Raw genomic sequence first — 21,749 nt, 5'->3', positions numbered from 1 at the left:
TAAAGTTATTTCATCAAGGGGACATGAGCCTGGCTTCACAGGACCCAACTCCTAAAAGTCACCAAGACTATTAGTTAACCCAAAAATAAGAAATAAGTGAAGTTAAGCACATCGCTGACTTAATCTTGGCCTCCAAAGATTTGTGAATACCCCTTTCAAACAATCACTTAGTACAAAAGAAAGTGCTATACTCAGTCACTATATCAACCATTAGGTTACTCACTCCTACAATGGTTAGCTTTATGTTTTTTTAACTTTTCTCTGACTGAAACTGTCTTTCACTTGGTTTTACTTTTGCCTCTCTTCTGTTCTCTGGTCTCTCATTTAGTTGCTGCTAATAATATTTATCACTGATATGTTTTAGAAACCTCTGTAGCCTCAACATTAATAAGTTTTTGTTGAGGATAACATTTTCAAATTAACAGAATAATGGTATTTAACATCTTATTTTTTATATGTTGTATTACAAGGTTTTATAAGTGTATCATAAATTGTATTATATATATCATTACATTTTCTTAATATATCAACTGTTAAAATAATAAATTAATTACAAACTAATAGCTATGTAAAATGAAACAGAAACTGAAAAGAAGTATTTTAACAGCCTGAGAAAAATACTTAATAGATTCCTTTATTGTTAAAGGATATTAAGAGATAAATATTTACTCCCAGAAACAGAAATACCCTACCAATTTCCTACATGAGAAATTACATTGCAACAGTGACATATTACAATCATATCTAATCTTGAACAACTAATAAATAAGGGGTTATCTTCGTTTTAAATCTGGTACTCACACATAATTGTTTAAAAATATATCAAATATATTAATAAAATGTTATTTTTCTTACACAGAAGCACATGCTACCTGGTCACCATGGGCATATAATTGATGGGATCGTAGTTTTTCTAACGTTCAAGAAAACTATAATTTAATGCTCCAAATGGAAGTAAAAGATGTGTATGTGAACACTGATTGTTAGCTGGAATAGAAATGTTACATAAATATGTAAATTGTTAAACAATTTATACCCATGAGTGTTGTAAATTTTTGTATTTCAGGTCACGAACATCAATCACTTTACTGACTTCATACATGAGAAATAAGAATGTGTAGTGCCAACACAACTAGTGTTCCAAATGCTAGCCTTTCTTCACTGGGCAAGAGTATACAGTATATGAAGAGTATACAGCTTAACACTTTTTAGTAAATAGATAAAATACTTGATTTTGTTTTTACTGGAAACACAGCAAAAAATGTAGCTGCATATCTTACAGCATATATTCACTGTAACAACTAATGCTAAATCAGTACTTCTAAAGTAATATTTAATATGATTATAGTCAAAGTGCTGTTAGATAACATGGACATATGAAGTACTACTCCCATAATAAATGTATATTTCTAGTCTTTGTGCAAATTACATAAAATGATACACAGACATCTGAACATACTGTAAAAGATTATAAGTATATTTAAGGTTTCAGTTTTACTTCCAAGTGTTTAACAGATATTTTAAAATTAAAAAGTACTTAAAATATAAGTATAATCAAAACAAGTAAAAAAACTGGCAGTGATAGTTACAGAAAGTGCAGAATTGATATAATTTTATAAAAGAAATATTACACATGAGTTAATGCAATTCATCATCTTCTACACTGAAGAATTTCACAAATTAATAAATTTTATGTTATCAAAAATTACTACTGAACAAAAATGATCACTGAAAGCATTGAAAGTCCTGAAAAAGTCATATTAAAGAAATTTTTCACATGCAAATTAGCAAATCACAAACTTCTGAGAAGGGTATGTTCAGCCCTTGCCAACACAAAATATTCATACACTCAGATTGGATATTTATAATTCCCAAAATAGAGATATCTCTAGAAGGTAATAACACTGGAGAATAAAGGGATACAGATAAAACCAGAAAACCAAGACCATCCAAAAAGAGACCTACAACAAGTCATACCCCAGTAAGGGTAAAGAAAATGTTGTTTTTTTTGCAACTGGTGACAACCCCCGCCAAACAAATGACCAGTGGAAAAATTTTACACGTGCCCTAGAAGACAATACACAATAAATATAATTCAGAAGGATCTCTTTCTGGAAAAGTGACATGAGTCACTTACACATGAGATGCTTCTATGTCATATCCACTGATACCTCCGACAGTTTCATGTAAAATAGATATTCATGCTATTTCATACAAATACATATTACATTGCTCAATATCACTGAGATTAATCAAACAGCAGAAAAACCCACTAGTTAACCATCATTATCATACATTACTGGATTATGTAAAACCATCAGTGAAAAATGATACAATTTCTTCATGACAAAGTTATTACAGGCCTTTTTCCAACAAAATTATGCTCATAAGTGGTCTTACCTATTCAGCAAACTGGACAGTTGCCCAGGGCCCCCAGTTGTATGCCTTTTAATCTGATTTTGAGTTTTCTTATCATTATGGAACCCCATTTATTGAATTCTTTCTGCAGTGCCAGAATGACGAAAATCATCCCTGACTATGCTAGACACCTACTGTCAAGATTTGCATTAATAAGACTGAGTGTGAGTGTTTCAAGTATAATGTTGGTTAAGGATACTCTTACAGTAGGTATCAGCAGGTGCTTGTGACTTGTTTGTGATAAATATACTCCAAACAAGTCAACATAAGCTGATTCAATTACTTTAGAATCAATTTGACAAAACAAATTATTTCTCCACTCATATGAATGAATAATCCATTTATGTTACCCCATAGGTAACCACAAGTTACATCCTGAACCATAAATATTTGTCTCCTTTTATCAAAGTCTGCACAGACAGGTTCAATTGCATTAGAGCATCCTTTGATTAGACAAATTATTCACCTTATACCTATCAGTTAGTAAAATTAACTTTAAAATATCACCTGTTACAGCAAATCATTCAGCTGCTAGCTAACTTCAAGTTCTTTTTCTGATATGTACTTGACTTGAGCTCACTTTGTTCTATGTTTATATGTTGTTTGAGACCTCAGAAGTCCTCTAAATTATGTAAGTAGCATTGAAAGATAAAAAAACTCACTTAAGGTAACAAGCAAAATACTGAAAATTTAGGTAACATGATTTTGTTATTTAGCATTTTTTTGGTGCAAAGCAGCTACGTTACCTGAACCAAACAACTGGTAAAAAATGTAAAAGTGAAATTATTATGAAATATAAAAATAAATCAAGTTAAAAGAAAGTAATGTCCAAAAATTCTGATAAAAGAATTAAATAGAATTAAAAATTCAATGACACTCTTCAACTTCAGGAGTAAACCCATACAAAAGATGTGTTGGAAAGGTGCCATAGCTCACAGCCACAACAACAGCATGACAATGGAATGTGGGCTTTTGCAACAAAGTGTCACAAGGACCATATGTTCGTGGATGTCTCAGTGTAGCCTAATTAGAACAACTTCCTCCTTCTAATCCTTATGGAAGCCAGATGGCCAAAAACAATAGAAACTTTGATCTGGAAAAGCTTGTTATGATACTGCTCACTCCAAGTCAACTGCCAACTAGCACGAGGTTGGGCCATTATATGAATGTAGTCAATATATGGGATAGGCATGGTTGTGATGGCACCTGAGTAGACTACTTAGCTGCAGAATCAACAAGCTTGTACCTGCAAATACCAAAGTGGCCAGATATCCAGAAAAACTCAGTTATGAATAGAAGATAAAGAAAAATAGACCAGTTATTTTTTAATATTGATGAGAACATAGTGGGAACTTGTGTAAGCAATTCCATGGCCAGTAGAAAGCTAAGAGAGTTGATGTAAATATTACAACCTGTGCACTTCAAAACTTTTACAGGATCCAGGGCAAGAGAAATGGCATACAACTTGGCAGTGAACATACAAACTGTAGAGAGAATCTTGTAAGCAACCATCAAGTCACAAAAAAGAGTGGCAGATCACACAAAGTTACAATATTTCGAACCACCTGTCTAATCCAGAATGGAAAAATGATTTGAAAAATGTCCAGCAAAGAGAAGATGGTACTTTCAATTGGGAGTATCCACCACCCTCAAATGACTCAAAGAAATATTACAGGTGGGAATAGTAATAAAATATGTTGGAATAGACTGATCAGTGAAGAGCAACATCATTCAATGACACACCCAACTCAACCAGCTACATCTATATACAATGCTCAAAAAGAAGAACAGCAAACCCCCTATTCAGAAAGAGCATAGCCCACTGAGGAAGAAAGAAACAACCCTAGGTGGTACACTGAGGTAAGAATCAAAGTTTAATAGTATATTGCGAAGAAAGTTGCAAATGGCAGTGGAGAAGAGGATGTTCTGGAACTCATTGTACCAAATATGAATTGGTGAAGTGTAGAAAGCACCCATGCAAAATTAAAGCCTCAAATGGTGAGTGGGGTCCAGCATCTTCAAGCCTGAATTCCTGATAGAACCACAAACCAGAGACCCATAGTCCAGTTTGAAGCACAACAGATTCTGAGAATAGAACATTAAGGAAGACATGGAAGATGTTTAGTGTTCTCATATATTTGACACATAACTGCTTGATGTGAGAAATAAAATTCAGCTTATGATCAAAGCTAAGCCTTCACAACATTGCCTGAAGGACTGCAGTAAGAACAGCATAACCAAGATGAAGCCTGAAATCAGGGTGTATACCTTGTTGATGGCAAAATTGCAGGCAAGTGGTTGTGACAAAAGAAGAGGTAAAACTGTTTGCTGTGGTTCACTTCAACACTGATTGAGGGCAGTCTGAAGCTGCCACTCAATAAAACTCGTGTCCATGACTGACATGAGATTTGAAAGTCATCAACATAGAGCCTGTTTGCAACAGTACAAGGAATTTTGTAGTGATAATATTAATCTTTACACTGAAAAGTGTGACATTCAAGACACAGCCCTGAGGAACTCCAAGTTTGTGTGGAATAAAATGAGAAAGTGTCAAATCCACAAGGACTTGGGATTGCCTGTCCAGTTAAAAGTGTTAGGTAATAGGTAAAGATATGCAAATGGTTATGTAACAAAAAGGAATGGATGTTCTACAGAATGATGTACCTCCACGTAGTGTCTTAAGCCTTCTCAAAGCCAAATCCAAAATCTTGTCTCTTGAGGAAGGCTTTCCTGATCGATGTTTCAAGCCAAATCAGGTGTTCCATGTTGGAGTGCTGTCGATCGAGCCCACATAGGGTGGGTGAGGGTGGGTTGTTTAATTTGAGGTACCAAACAAGTTGAACATTAACCATCCCTCTAAGACATTACAGGAACAGTTTGTCAACAAAACAATTGGATGATAGTTAAAAGAAATCTTGGAATTCTCAGGTTTAGAGAAATAGATGACTATAGCTTAGCACCAAATATCAGGAAAAACATTATCATATTAGATCCTATTAAAAGCTACCAGAATTACAGCAAAAGAAGTAGGAGAGAGAAAAAGTGTAGCATCTCATAGTAAACATTATCAGGTACAACTGATGTACTGTCAGATAAATAAAGAGCAAACTTGAGTTCCACCAGTGTAAAGGGGTGATTATATTCATAGAGACAATTAGCATGATAGGAAGGAAGCAATTTCTCTGCCAAAGACTTGATGGCCACAAAAGCAAGGGACGAAACAGAAGTGCTAAATGCATAAGAAAAGCTCTCATTGAGAGTATTGGATGTTCTAGATACTAGAAGCTTCCCAGCCATTGGAAAGCATGGTGGAAAGGGAATGAGAAGTATACTTCCCATTGACCTTCAAATCTTGTCTCATATGATTTTGGAACTAGAGGTAAAGAGAAAGTTAGCTGTGAATTTCATCCAAGAATTCCTTTTGGGTTTGGTTTATAATCTGCCATCTACAGCCATGGGACTGCTGGAAAGCAATGAAGTTCGAGAAAACGGGATACCTCAGATGGAACTGTGTCCATTAGTCATATAGATGGCTACTGCTCAATCAGAGCATCAAAGTCTGATTGATCATAGGTTCTCAAAGGGTGTATCATGCTGCAAAAACAGGGTGGACACATGCTGATCAATCATGAATGCCACCCCTTCATGCACTTGTCCATCATACAGCTTGTCATTCCAGTATAAAAAAAAACTGCTAAAAGGTGACTATTCTGGCAAATATCAGAAATGTTTCCTGTTAGAAAAGATACATAGAATGATAGGAGTCAATCAAGGCCTTTAGGTCATCCAGATTAGAATGGAAACCTCAATAGTTCTACTGTATCAACGTGGCCATTTTGATATAGGTGAAGAATCCTTTAGTTTACAAAACGGTCATGTAACAAAAAGGAATGGAGGTTCTAAAAAATGACGTACCTACACGTAGTGTCTTAAGCCTTCTCTAGACCAAAGAACATGACTTGGCTAGAACTGATAACATGGGAGTCCCAATACTTAAGCCATTTATTTGTAGGTAGTTTTGGTTATTGAACATAAAGTTACTTTTGGTGGTACTGAATTCTGTAAGGGTTACTAATATACATTCCCTGGGACTCAGCACATGAAACAAAACAAAAACTCAACATATTAAGAAACCAAATAAACACAGCCACAAAACTATGCTCGCCAAATACAGTTAACAATGAAATCAACACAATAAAACAACACTTCATCAACATCAACAAATTTCCTAAAAAAACCATGGAATAAATTATATGCACACACACCTAGACCAACAACAATAAATTTCAAGATACAACAAACTACAAAACCTTATACTGCTGCATACCATATGTTCCAGACATCAGCAAAAAAATAACTAACATTTGGAAAAAACTTATAACAAAACACAACATTCCAGTAAATACCAAATTTATTCAAAAATCAGGTACAAAATTAAAGTCCATTCTGTGTGAAAACTACACTGACAAACACAAAACCAACATAATTTATAAAATACAGTGCAACAACTGCCACGACTTCTATGTGGAAAATAGATTCATAGAACACAAAAACACTTTCACACGTTTTTGAACACTACAAATCAAATAAACACAACATAACCACAGAAAACACCCAGATATTAAGCAGGGAAACAAATATAAACAAATGCAAAATCAAAGAAGCCCTACTTAAACAGCAACTAAAACCAAAATTAAACCAATATAAAGGAACACCTTTATACCTATACTAATTAATAACTTAACATCCACCTCCCATGCCCTATACAATCCTGTACCTGTTTACACTCTTGTCCCTAAGACGTGTCTGTCTACAGTCACATCAAACTCTCTCTTTCTTAACTTGAAGATGACCTAGTAAGATTGAAATGTTGTTCTCTCCTTATCAATAAAAGTGTTAATACCCATACCAGCCATTCTGAGATATATTTTTTATTTCAAGTGGACTTTTCATCATCAAGAAGTCAAGACTGAAAGAAGTGGACCCAGGCAGTTACTAGAAGTAATGGTGGGAACATAGACAAGGGTAGCTGTTGAAACGTCAACTCGCTTATCCATTGACGGAAAAGAGCCTTCAAGTACTTTGAAAACAACTTTGGAAAGATTTGTCTGCACTTCTACTGTAGCAGTTGAATTTAGTGCAGTTGTATATGTTTAAGATTGAGTTCAAGTCAATAACTTCTAAGCCTCAAGTTAAGAAATGTTGTTAACCATTTTCAAATGTTGTACCTCTTTCTCCTCCACCCACTTACAGCAAGAACAAAAATAAGTGGGGTGAAAGCCATTACAATTAGTACAGCTTACACTTGTAGGTATCAAGGTCTTTGCCACTCCAGTGAGCACACAATAAAGAACTATGACATGATGCTTTCAAGTGACCAAACTACTGACAGTAGAAACATCAGAGAAAATCGGGAATATAGTCTCATCTTGAAGTTCAGATTGCCCACCTTGACAGTGGCAGATAGATATGGTGATGCAAGTGTCAAAATTAGAGCACAGGCAGGCACTATAATTCTGTCCTTATGAGTAGAGATAAGACTAACTGCAGAAACTCCTTTGATCTCTGTTTCAGGTATGTTGATCAAATCCCTCTCAACAATAATTCATTGTGAGGAATTCAAAGTAGCATGGGGAGTAAACTCAGTGTGTATATCTCCAATGATCTTCAAATTCAAGAGAAGTTCACTGTGTTTTGGGGTAAATGTTTTCAACAAGATGTCCCCAGAACATAGCATCTAGACCAATTATTAATAGCCAGCAAGCACCTTTAAAAAAAAAGGGTGATTGTTTTTCTAAGGGTTTGTTTGACAAAGAATGTAGCATGAGAAAAGAGGTACAAGTGTAGAAGGAGGTGTTGACTGCTGTTCAGTCTTCAAGATGTGGTCATTTACCAAGGAGCTGTTTTTTTATCATCTTATTTTTAGTTGGATTTGGGGGATTCGTAATGAAAGTAAAAAAGATTCAGTGTTCCCTGATCCCACCAACCATGCAGGCGACATACTACAATGCCAAACAAAGATACTGCAACACTATACCCAAACATCAGCATCAGACATACTGTCCACAACACTCACTGAAAACACCCAACTAACTAACACTGGTACTTGGTTGATCCTAGCCTAACAGGACTAGTCGATCGACCCTGGGAGGAACCACCCCAAGGCCACTCATCTATGCTAATTCAAGATGAAAGTTGTGTGTTGGGGTTTGACCTCTTAATCACCAGGATCCTCTCCTCCCTTTCATGTATCACCACGTATAGCAAACACATGGGTGGACATTGAGATCCTAAAAGAGATAAACTGAAAAAACAAAACCCCTCACCACATAAAGGCATGCACACTGAGGGGAGTAACTTCATATGATCATAACTTTACATACTCTTTGGCTACATTAATAGTATCTGTATATCACTAATAGGGAATATTTAGTCAAAATACAAATTGTTATATAAAAGGTGTGTTATTGTTTTAATGCAAATAAAACTTCATAGATAAACTAAGTGATAGAAGCAATTAATAAATGAACAATAAACTCAACCACAAAAAAAAAAAAGCCATCTTACAATATTATCTTATTAGAAGAATACTGTCGTGCCAGTGTTTCATATATTTGCTACATTAGATCTTATGTTAATTTCAAATATTCTATGTTTGATAACATTTGTTATATCAAACATTCCGTTCCATTAAAGTTCAAAATACCAGAGGAAGGGGATCCCAACCTTAAACAATTTCTAAGTTATTCTCAAATGTTGATTTTCATTTTAGAAATATTAAAATTAGTCAACTATTTAATAATTAAGTCAATGACAAGCAAATAAGGAGCAAAAAAACATAATAAAGAGAAACATATACACATACTTACTCATCAAAGCCTAACTTCTTTAATTCATCAACACAGTTAGTCCTGATAGCTGTTATCCTTTCATCGATAGTATTCAAAAAAGCTGTTATAAAATAAAGTTGTATATAGAACTTAGATATTCCTTTCAATACCACTTTCTGATATTAAATGAAATTTAAACAGGTTTTTACCTCTGAAATACTGAAAGTCTTACCTTTTGAATTGCTCTGTTTTAACTACCATGTAAGTATGTGTTCTGAATGTAATGAACCAATATTATGAACATATTGAATCAACATTAATCAGAATGCTAAACTCACACTTTCTAAGTGAATTTTTGCATATACATGAGAAGAACTTAACTATTTCTTAAATGTAGTCATGATAGAAAACCAGGTACCATTCAACTGTGGGAAGAGACAGGAGTATATGTTTAAATTGCATATTCATTCTAGAAATGTAAATTTCAAATCAGACAAACTTATCAATCAACTACTGAAAAGGCATAATACTCACAATGAATATTAAGAGGTAAATAAATGAGAAATAACTTATAAAATATCTATATGTATAAATAAAAACACTATTGTGACAACCTAACAAAGATTAACATCAAAAAGAAAGACAGCATTAGAAACAGTTACCTCAAATCTGTGATAGAAAAGTATTTTTATTATCCAAACAAGCCTAAGGTACAAAAAACTCTGCATAAATTAATAAGATCACCAGTGCACAGGCTATAATGGGGTATCCATTACATGCCCTGGGTTTTGGAGGTGACTGTAGAAGTAGGACAAAGAAGTTTGGATATCCCATCTATCAGTCTTAACCTCTTTGCTTGTCTTACATGTTGAAGAAGTAAAAAATAAGTGAGGAGGCTAATGAACTCATATCTTACTCTTATTACTTATTTATTGTGACATAAAGAATTAGGAGAATACTGTTCTTGATGATGAGAAACCCACTTGAAATAAAAACGTATCTCAGAACAACTGGTATGGGTATTAACACTTATAGATAAGGAGAGAACAACGTTTTGACCTTCCTAGGTCATCTTCAGGTTAAGGTTTCTTCCTAAGTGACCACTAACTTGGTAAGTTTCATGACTCACTTGAATCTTCAGAAGTAAATGAATAAAGAACTAAGTTGTCTTGAGAATGGTGCTCAACAAACTTTATCCAATACAATAGTAAACTCCAAAGAAAACAGAAAATAAAAGAAATATAGATGTTTTGCAGCCTGGTTGAAGCTATGAGACATCCACTGATAATAGATTTCCAATCTCAAGTATTTATAATAACAACAAAGTCATGCACGTAGAAATGAAAAAGATTCCTGTCAAGGCACTAATTAGTCACTAGTGGGTATCACTTTTTCATATATATTTACATATATGTTTAATACATTTTTAATGAAGCTGTGTCAAGAGCAAACACATAGTTTTATATAGCATGCTACAGTCCTGACTTGAAAAATTTAGAGAAATGCAAAATTTCCCAAGATAAAGAAAGACAGCAAATTATTTAAGAACAAAGCAGCAGGGCCATGAATAAGTTGCATAACAACCCCAAAGCAGAAAGAATGTCTTTTGCAGTATACGTTGAAGCCAGAAGACTATAAATATGATACATCAAAACTTTCAACACCATTGGAGATGGTTCAAAGGTTCCTTAATGGGTTGATACAAAATCCCAGATGCACCAAATACTGTTTTGGTATTAAATGAAAATTTGATCTGTGGATAAATTTAAGAAAGTAATTAGGTGAAAGGGTCAGAATAAACTGTCTATTCCTGTAAAGATCCTTTTTTGAGTAAATGCAGAAAACCAACACAAAGAAAACTACTCAACAGAAAAAATATGGAGCCTAAGCCAATCTGATGTGAATGGCAGTGGAATGATAAACTACCCATGTTGATAAAGAGACATGGTAACAGGTGACTATGCATATATAGATAAGCAATCATGTACACACAGTAATGTTAGCCAATGGATGCAACTAGAAAATTCTATAACAACCATGTTTTTCATTTTCAGATGATGTGTGGCTCTGGGAAAAGATGAAATAGCATAGGTCTATGCCAAATCTACAAACCTAGAGAAATGTGATATGAAGAAGATATGGGGTTCTTGATCATGAATTTGTGAGTGACTGAATCGAATAAAAATTCAAGACATTTCAGCCACACTGTAGGATCTGTTGAACTCGAGAATTGAATGATCAAGGGTTCGAAAATGAACCAATGGTCTGAGATAACAATAAACAACAGTTCAAATGAAAGAGTCACCAAATCAAATGAGAGCCATTTACAGGATCAAACAAATTCACCTTGCCTGTGTCTGAGTTTGGTCACAGGGCAAGGTCAAAAGGAATAACCTGAAGTAGTTCAACATCAATATAAAGTATATTAGAGAGGCAAGCAAGTATAAAAACATTAATTGTTAGTCATTTTGAAAGAAAGGATAATGAAAAGTCAAAATTCTAAAAGTATAATAAAGTCTTGCTGACACGTTGTCTGGAGAGTGTGGGTGAAACATTTTGCAAATACAAATGTTCTAGAAAGAATTTAATCCATAACAACTGTAAAACTGATGTGGGGTGAGTACTTTGCAAAACAAATGTGAAAAATACTATAACAGCCATGTGGTAACAAAAAACACATTCATTCACAACTAAAGATAACTGGAAGATAACAATTTAATCATGACTAATGGAATCATGAAATGAAAATAACTGTTCTGAAATAGAAAGTTTCAAAATAAGATAAATTAATTTGTACATGAAAGAAAACTGACAATGAGTCAAAGTAAAATACCATGAGAAAGAAAACATCCCATAAAATGTAAGATGACACAACTAAAAAAAGGTTATTAACATTTAAATGATTTTTTAAAGCAATCAGCAGCAACCTGAAATCAGGATAAAGTTCAAACATAATTAACATTTTCCTTACCTGGAAATATGCAGAGGGAGAAAAAAAGTGGCACCCCTTGAAAATGTTGTTAATTTGTCATATCCCTTTTTAGATAGCAGAAAAATATGTAAACTACATGTTTCTAAAACACACTCAATGAGACCTGTTTAAATGTGATCTCAAATCTTAATTCTAAGAATGGCTTTTGTAAATATACCTGAATCTTTCATGATTTTAGTTACATGTTCTCATAAGATGTGTTGTACTCGTGCTGTAGTTTCTTAGAACTTTTTATTCCAATTGGCAAACAAAATGATCAACCAAGTTTCTCTGCAATTGTGGAACAATCATTAAAAGATATCTTAGAAATAAGAGAATTGATGTTATGGTTTTCACCAGGTCAATCACCTGATATCAATACAATTGAAATTTATTGGTTGAGTTAAACCATTTAATGAGAGATTGAATGCCAAACACAGAAGATGAAATTTTTGAGCTATTCACAGATGGATTGGAGTCAATCACTCAGGAATATCTGCACAAACTTATTGAAGGAATGTCACAACAATGTGAAGCAATTATCAAATCCAAGGGAATGCAAACAAAATACTAATCTGTGAAATTTGTTTGTGGTAGTTTGAGTTTTATTTTCATGTTTGATTATTACTGTATATCCAATAAATACCTCTCACACAGAAAGCTATCTTCCCTGGGCATCTACCACTAGCCTTTAGGCAACCCCCATCTAAACTTATAAAATTGCTCATGATTTGCTCTGCTGCATAATGGCATTATTATGCAGCAAAAGCCCTCCATCAATAGGAAGACAACACAGCTTCCTTTATAGTTTTGCACTCATGAGTGTGAAGTCTTAGAAAAGGTGAGTATCTATCAGAAGTACATTTTCAGGTAAAGAAAATGTTAGCTTCTGAGGTGATACACACCTTTTCACAAAGAAGACTAGAATCCAACATTGAAATGGTGGAGGGTCTGGTGCAAAAGTTACTTTGCTGAGCTCTTTCTAAAAAATGTCTGAAGAAACCCATAGAGTGTCACACCAGCTGTCAAAGCTCCAGAGTGAGACTGCATCTCATCTTATCCAGGGTACACTCTTCCCCTAGTCTGGAAGTGAAAAAGTGGTAATCAAGATCCATGTGTTTTTGATATGGGGAGAATAAGAACATGCATACAATATGTTGGAAAGCCAATATGTGTAGTTTGGTTGGGGCACATTAAGAGCATACCAAGTACTCACCTCAACACTACCATCAGATTTTATTGGTCAAACACTACCAAGAAGGGTACTAAATATATGTCATGATGTCTTAGTCAACATTTGCAGGAGGAGAGTACAATTTGTTTATAAGTGCTCACCTAAATTCCAGTCCAAACCAAGGTGACACTGGGCATATGTCTTCTGGTCAACAGTAGAATGAGGGTCCTGAATGACTTAACCACATGACTAGAAATAAAAAAAGTAAAGCAACATCCATTCTAACAATCTAGGTTGAGAACATGTATGCAGACCCAGTACACAACCAATACCAGAACACCTTGGAGCCCAACATCTGAGCAACAGTAGAAAAGGGAAATGCAGTGTGATGGTTGAACTCTGGTTCAAAAACAAACAGCAATGGGAATTTTTCATCCAGTCCATGGTAGGAGGAGAATCCTGACCAACCACACGTGTGTCCTATGGTGATTCAACACCAGACCACCCACTGCAGGCAGCAGTAGGATAGAGAATGTATGTTTGTTATTCCTGCACTAATCCAACAACAGCTGGTTTTATGCTGATCCAACACCATAACACCCAAGAAATGACATCAAGGTGTGATAGGATAGGGGATACTGGCATGTTATGACTATAACAACATAAAGGGCAACCTGCACTACACTGACACCATCATTCTCCCCACATTTCACAGCACTGAACCTTGCTTTTAGCCCCCAACTATTTTGTCCTAAACATTGGGTGTTCTTCATGATCCACCATCCAGCAGCTAGGAATTGATAAGGGTCTTGAATACTCCACTTAAAAGAGAAAAGGAGGAGGAATTCATGATATGGACACCCTTAGAAATGGCTGGACCCTGTCAGTTGCCTGCTGTATACAGTGCAATGGATAACCACATATGCCTATATTGAAAAGCCAGCAAGTGTCAGACAGGGAAGGAGGCAGATCATTCCTGGTTTTGGTGTTTTCCATAATAGTTCATGGAATAAATACAGTCTGGATCAGACAAGAGACATGTATCAGAATCTACCACAAGAACACCTCAAATGGTCTTACAAAACATCACATCTTAACAGTGGGCCAAAAATATAGATCTAGGAGGATGGTACAAATGCTTTCCATTATCCTCACTCAATGTGTAATTTGAGAAATAAGTGTATCCTCAGAGACAACACCAGCCACTTGATTGGATCCCTTGTATTAAAACTTGAAAATAATGAAAAAAAGAAAAAGAGAGAGAATGTACCCACTTGACTCAAGACAGAGGGTTGACTAGAGGAGAGCAAACAGATGCAGGTGGTACATCTCAAGAGATGAGACAGCCAAATGGTGAAGACAGTAGGATACAAAGGTGCTATCCTGAAGAATCTCATCAGAAACAAGAGACATGGGAATAGGTGAGGTAATAGATTTTATGAGAATAATTAAATCTCTCATTAAAAACTACTGAACAGAGAGAGAGTAAAACAATAAGTAGCAGTTGCCATGTATAAGACTCGCCTTAACTAAAGAGCAAAATCTGTGGTCACTTTTATAATGCACCTTCAGATGCAAGTGAACATATGTATATTCAGTGACAAAGTGCAGACCCACACCTTGAACTTAACAATGTACAGCAAGCTAACCTCTAAGCCATGCCCTAAAATTTTAGGGAAGGCAATCATTCATACAATAGTACCTTTAATAATTTATACATTGAGCAACTATCATAAAACAACTATAGACTTTATTTAATAGTGAATTTAACATACAACACCAGCTACTAACTGAAAGATGCCACAGTGTGACAAAGTCTTTGAACGAGTAGAATAAAAAACATTAATCTTTAATTTTATCTTAACTAGCTATTTTCTTTTTTTAGCAAGTGTTCTGTGTCAACTTCACACTACACAATATACTATCTCAACAAAGTAAATGAATGTAGCATTTAGCTTTTGTTCATTAAAAGCATGAAATGTACTCTTAAGACATACATCATTAATTTCCAGCAAAAATTACATCTGGCTGTATAAACTATAATTGTTGTTAAAAATTAGATGTACAAAACGTTTCCTATAAACCAAGTGGGTTGACAAAATATGACTATAAAACTGACAATAACATTATCCTGAGATAGTTCATGACTATAATTATGATGCTTCTAAGTTGTTCATGGCCCTGCATAAAACCACTTTTCAAAATAAAAAACACATTACAATGACTGTTAATGTACTATAACCTAAAAAAATAGGGTACTATACAATATTCTTCAGCTACGGCAGAAAGGGGCATATTATAATTGTTATGATATTTTATACTATAGCACATATTATAATAAATATTATAATAAATAAAGCCCTGGTAATAAATATTTAGTTGTCCTGAACAAAAATAGAATAATGTTTCTTTTTTTGCATGTCTAAATTTTCTTGTTTTGACTTATTTTAGATTTAGTAGATTATCAGCTTACTATCTATTTATTACATTTATTTTAAAAAAACAAACCTGTAGAGTAAACAACAGCACAAGGTTCCTGTATTTCATGAACAACATCAGCAAGAGCCATTCCAAATGCTGAAAGAATACCTGCATATCTGTATAAAACAAAATAAAGAAACTGTTTAATCCATCTTCATTCCAAAGTTATTACTAACTAACTCACATGTGAAGTTTGTAGTCTACAGTTTAGCCATACTCAAAAAGGCATCTAATGGAGAGAAAAAAAATCCATATTTTCCTTACCTGAAAACGTATACGTTTGTAGTCTACAGTTTAGCCATACTCAAAAAGACATCTAATGGAGAAAAAAATCCATATTTTCCTTACCTGAAAATGTATTTCCAATAGATACCTCTACACACAGAACACCTCAATCTTTCATGCATCTGCCAATGTGATTTGCATGTCACTAGTCTTGAGCTTCTACATAAAAATCACATATACAGCATGAGTTGCTCTTAAACATAATGACATAATCATTCATTCATAGCTACTTCCCCAAAATAATGGTAACATGACTTCTTGTGCAGTAACTATCCCTAAGCATTTTTCCTTGAAATAACTTCAATTTCTGAGAAAGGAACAAAAGGGGGAAAAATAGGTGAGAAGGTATCTATCAGAAATACATTTTCAGGTAAGGAAGGGGTTAGGTTCTGAGATGTTACCTCAACTACATACACAGAATAGCTAAAATCTCACACTAAAATAATGGAGAGGCAGGTACAACTTCTAAACCCATATGAGCTCCTTTTAGAAAATGCATAGACAGGAAAACCCATACTCTTCACCTAGAAGGAAAAGAGAGAAAGACAAAATACCTTAAAGTGTTGCAGGAATGAGTGGATTTTTTCCATAACCAGCCAAACACCCACATACAAAAGGTAAGCAAACTATTAAGTGTAGTGTGTTTAGGGCAAAGTCAGACAATACTTCCATGACAGTACATGAAATGATACTGTTTGGGTTGGGCAACTGAGTAAGTTTAATACCACAAACATACCTCTAGTCGTCTTGTGGGACACCACATCTTGACAGTAGGTAATGGTAAAGTGAAAGTGAATACAAAGCCCTATAAGAGGGAAGAGGGTGATGAAAAATAAAATGTTCTTAACTTCTTCTCAAAGATGGTTTGTAGGTTGAAGAACAGTGCCTGGAGAGAGTCAAAATCCCCATGAGACAAAAAAGCCTGATAATGAATATAAATGAGAGATACATGTGAGTGGATTCATCCATATACTAGCCTGAAAGATCTTGTCCAAGGGTTGGACAAAATGAGACAAATGGAAAACTTGAGGTAACGGAATGTGAAAAAGTCTGCATGTATCAATATCCAAAGAAGAATACACCAATCAGATGATCTGATAAATTCATCCATTGAGGATAATAGGTGAATGATCCCTGGACAAAAAGAGTCCAAAGTAAAAAGCAAATGATAACAGGACCTCCCCCAAAAAAACAAAAAACAAAAAAAAACCAAAAAACATTTATACTAAATAACAGCACACAGCCCATACATAAACTGATGACAAGAACATATGTTTGAAGGCAGTTGTGTACATGTGGTCATCTACCGGTCAATAACCATTTCTTTCTTTGTGAACCTGACCATGAACAAAGAAGGTCAAAACGTTGTTCACTCCTCTATTAGTGCTTTCTCTACCCATACCAGCCATTTTTAAATATATAAGAAATTAAGTGGTTTGACCTGAAGCAGGTGAAAGAGATTCCAGAGACTGGATATCAAGGAATGGAAATGAAATGTTGTAAGCCAGCAAAAAAAGAAAAAAAGAGTCAAGTAGGCAAGAATGATGGGACATGTGAATATGGGTGCATAGCTGTTTAGAAAACAAGACTGTATGGACCTTAGTATTATGATAAGGAAGAAAGATAAAGTAATACTGAATATGGGTTTCACTTAGTAAAGAATGAGAGGAACTAAAAGGGACTGGAGAGAGAGAAAACAGAACCTACCTGCAAAATCATGTCAGGAAAAAGATTAGAAGTGTGAGGATTTTCCTCCATTGATAGTGCAATAACTGGAACAAATCCCAGTGGGAGAAACAACTAGTCAAAATTATTTTCATCCTGGTTATATTTAAACTAAGGAAAAAGAATGTCAGCTAAATGGATAAGAGGAGGAAGTCCTGTATATGTGAGGAAACCAACAACTTATTAAACAATGGTTGTCTCATCCTGTACAGTTAAAGAGCCTTCAGCAGCCACAGGTCTCATGTTAATAACATTATTCTTTAGTAAAGAAAGAAACAGTTAAATATAAATATATTCAAGTTTAGTAAACTATGAATCTCATGTATTTAGTTAATATATTTTGAAACATGGCTATTTAATACAATACCAAAGAATATAATGATGTTATTTAAAGACAATTGCTAATGGAGGAGTTACTGTATAAAGAGGTTTTGTTTCCATCCTCTTGGTAGAGAGCTATGAACTAATGATAATGTCATCATGCAATTTGTATAAAACATGTAATTTTTAGGTGGCATGCATGTCTCATAATCAAATGCATAATGAATCAAGCTGTATTACAGATGGAGGTCAGATATCATTTCAGAACCACATTTCATTTCAAACACTATCATCTATTAAGATTCTACATGTCATTAAACATACTGTAGTTATTGCAGTAAAATATCCACATCATACCTAATACACTTTCTCTTAATCATCTTGCTCAGTTTTACAAATTTAGAATCCTTGTTACAATATATTAGAATATCAGAATTTGAAGTTCCAAAGAACTCCCTTATTTAAACATTTTTAGGGTCCAAAGGAAAGGCTGAGCACCCCTTACCACTGTACACTATGAGACAGCTTATCAGAAGCAGGCATACAATGTTATTTTGCATTGGGTGGTGCTGATGTCTGTCAAAAAAGGTGCTGTAGATGCTGTAGACTATTATCACATGACAGTTAGTCTTAAAATAATACACTTTTCATTTCAATTTTTTATTCATTTATTTATATTTATAGAATATATTTAAATGCTTCCACATTTCTACTTGATTTTATGAAACAAGATTTTCATATTAATGACCAGACAACAGAAAAAGCAGTCATCATATGAAATTTCTAGATTATTTCAATGAAGAGCACAGTAAATTAATTAATAAGAAACTGTTTAGGCTAATAAATAAATGTACTTAACAAAGGTTAATAAATAAACAAATTTCTATTTATGTGCTCTCAAAGATTAGTTGTATTTGAAACTATTCTGATAACAAAACCAGCAAACAGAGGTTTATCAGTCACAAGCTGAAAATGATACTGATTCTCTGAAGACTAGCAGTCAACAATAAAACCTGCTTTAGATAAACGTACTTTTCAGCTACTTGTGAACACTGCAGCTGAAAAATTATATTAACTATGAAGTTTTTTAAAGCCCAAATAAATTTAGACATGACAAGGATAAATAAATATCTATTTTTTGAGAGTACTGTAAAAAAGAAATGTTGACGTGTGCAATGAATGCATATTAGCATGCTCTAACACAAACTAAAGGACTATTTCTATAGTCTTAAATGCACATATTGTCCTTAACAAGTAATCACTGCCACAGGCTATACCCAACATGGTATGAAAATTACACAAAAACAAATTCAGATAACTATTTTAATAAGATAAACTAAGTAAAAATAACATTAAACTGAATTAACTGAACACAGCTGAAATGGAAGTAAATACAATCTGTATAATTGCATAAACTACTGGATGCCAAACAAATTTTTGACAAATAGAATACACTAAATAAAGTTACACAAAATAAATTAACATGGTGATATCAAGTACAAATAGAATGAATAAAAGTCTGAAGTTAAATCAACATAAAAACCTAAATGAATATGAAATAAAATTAAATATAACTGAACATAGCACAAAAATGAAATATGGAGGTATATTAAAAAATAAGTTGAAAATATAATTAGAAAAAGTTGAAAACTCAGGAATGCTAGCTAATTACAAGCACAAAAATTCAACAATGTAAAAACTCAGCATATTACAAAATAAACTGGGCAAACAACATAACTGAAATTAATATATGATACAAAGTTTTTAAGTTTTTACAAATAAAACACAGTTAATGAAATAAATAATTCTGGATAAAGATTCAGCTTTAAGCTTAATCAAAATAAATGAAATAAACATTTGTAGAAAGTGTAGAAATTAACTGGTTTGTCACACAATATAATGGCTATCAAAGTGATCCATGAAGATTTGAAAGAAGGTGTGTTTTTATTTTTCCTCCTCTGACATTATATTCTAATGAAGACACACTTGAGGTTTTGTGTGATCCTTTAACGTGATGCACCATGTTGTTCTACACAAAACGGTATTTAAAGAACCCTCAATATGGCAAGATTAAAAACAACTGGAACATGTTATGTAAGAAGACAAATAACAAGTATGTTGGCCTAGAAAAAGGAGATTCAAGATTTGATCACAAAGAGAATGAGAATAGTTGCCACCATGGTGAATGATATAAGCTGTTACTGTAGACCTGACAGAATGGATCACAACCTGATGATTCCTGGCAAGATTGTTCAACTGCAAACAATATACATGAAGCTTTCTGCTGACTGAACCATGCCCCCAGACCTGGAGTGAAGCATCTGTGAAGATGTGCAAATCCAAACAGGCAGGATAAAGCAGAACACCTACCAACATGTGACCCCTGTCCAACCATCAGTGTCAACTAGGGAAAAAGGAAGATAAATAGCAGCCTCTAATGGATTCTGTGCAAGGTTCTGTTGGATATGCAGGGCCAACTGAAGATAACTTATATGTAACCAGCCCAAAGGGATAATGGGTTTCCAGAGAAGAGTATATCTCCAAAAGTGATAGTATCTCATGAGCAATAAAGATGTGGAAAACTGAAAGCTCCATCAAATGGATTCAAAGAGGGGAAGAATGAGCCTAACTGAGATTATTGTTGAATAAAATAAATTCAATGGACAAAATATTGGGTAGGTATATGGAATGTCTTCTCTAGCTTGATTAACAGCAGCAGCAGGTGAATGTTGTGGATGGGCTCTTATTGGTCATCCATGTGTTGGTGTAAGTACAAACTATGTGCATGCATATGTTATGTGAAAGCCTTGACCACTTAACAAAAATATAAGGGGTTGAAGTGTGTGAAACTGATAAACCATCATGTGATGAACAAGCCCAAGACAGCACCTTGACAGACAAGATGTTGGAATATATAGATATCCATTTGTGATATCTACCTTGGTCATCCATAAAGCTGGAGAAAAAAAAAGACTCCATGATAAATTGGTGCAGAACTAAATAGTGATTGTGGTGGGAAAAAAAATCAAGAGTTGCCTGTCCCTAGTTTTCTTAGGTTGTAAAAACAACCTGGAATAAAAACATGAAAAATGATGATACTTTTAGCAATGTGTCCATTAGCATCAAATAATTTGATGAGAGGAGGAACCCCTGCAGGTAGCAACTGGTAAGGCCTGGGAAGAAGCTAAAGGGGAAACAGCAATAGGGACTTAGAATGAGACAACTAAGAGGAAAGGTCAGATAGCTGTCTCACCAGCTCCACATGGAATTCTAAATTCTCAGGAATATTTTTGAAAATAGACTACCAAAGAAAGAGGAACACACCTACATCCCAAAGATAAGTAGGTGGTAAATAAGCTTGAGATGATATAGCATCTCTTGTTAGAACATCCCATAATAGAGAAACCGCATATGAAATAATGATTTGAAGAAGACAAATGAAGGTAAACAGGGAGAGACCATCCATCCAAAAAAACCCTCAGATTCATGAAAGAGTAGTTTGCAAAGGAGGTGGATAGTAGACAAGCACCTTAAGAGAGTTGAC

General features: G+C 34.2%; 1 protein-coding gene across 1 annotated transcript in view; it reads right to left on the bottom strand.

The window, feature by feature from the left end:
* Positions 1 to 21,749, bottom strand: part of LOC143237662 (5-oxoprolinase) — a 214,426-nt gene that overhangs the window by 116,575 nt on the left and 76,102 nt on the right. Inside the window, exons 13-14 of the mRNA XM_076477158.1 lie at positions 15,902 to 15,990; positions 9,288 to 9,369 (exon numbers count right to left, since the gene is read on the bottom strand). Coding sequence (XP_076333273.1) covers positions 9,288 to 9,369; positions 15,902 to 15,990 — 171 coding nt within the window. The remainder of the gene's footprint in view (positions 1 to 9,287; positions 9,370 to 15,901; positions 15,991 to 21,749) is intronic.

This window comes from Tachypleus tridentatus, chromosome 13, assembly GCF_004210375.1.
Source record: "Tachypleus tridentatus isolate NWPU-2018 chromosome 13, ASM421037v1, whole genome shotgun sequence".
Classification (NCBI taxonomy): domain Eukaryota; kingdom Metazoa; phylum Arthropoda; class Merostomata; order Xiphosura; family Limulidae; genus Tachypleus; species Tachypleus tridentatus.
Note: the sequence above shows the minus strand (reverse complement) of the source record. Positions and strands in the feature narration are given on the sequence as shown.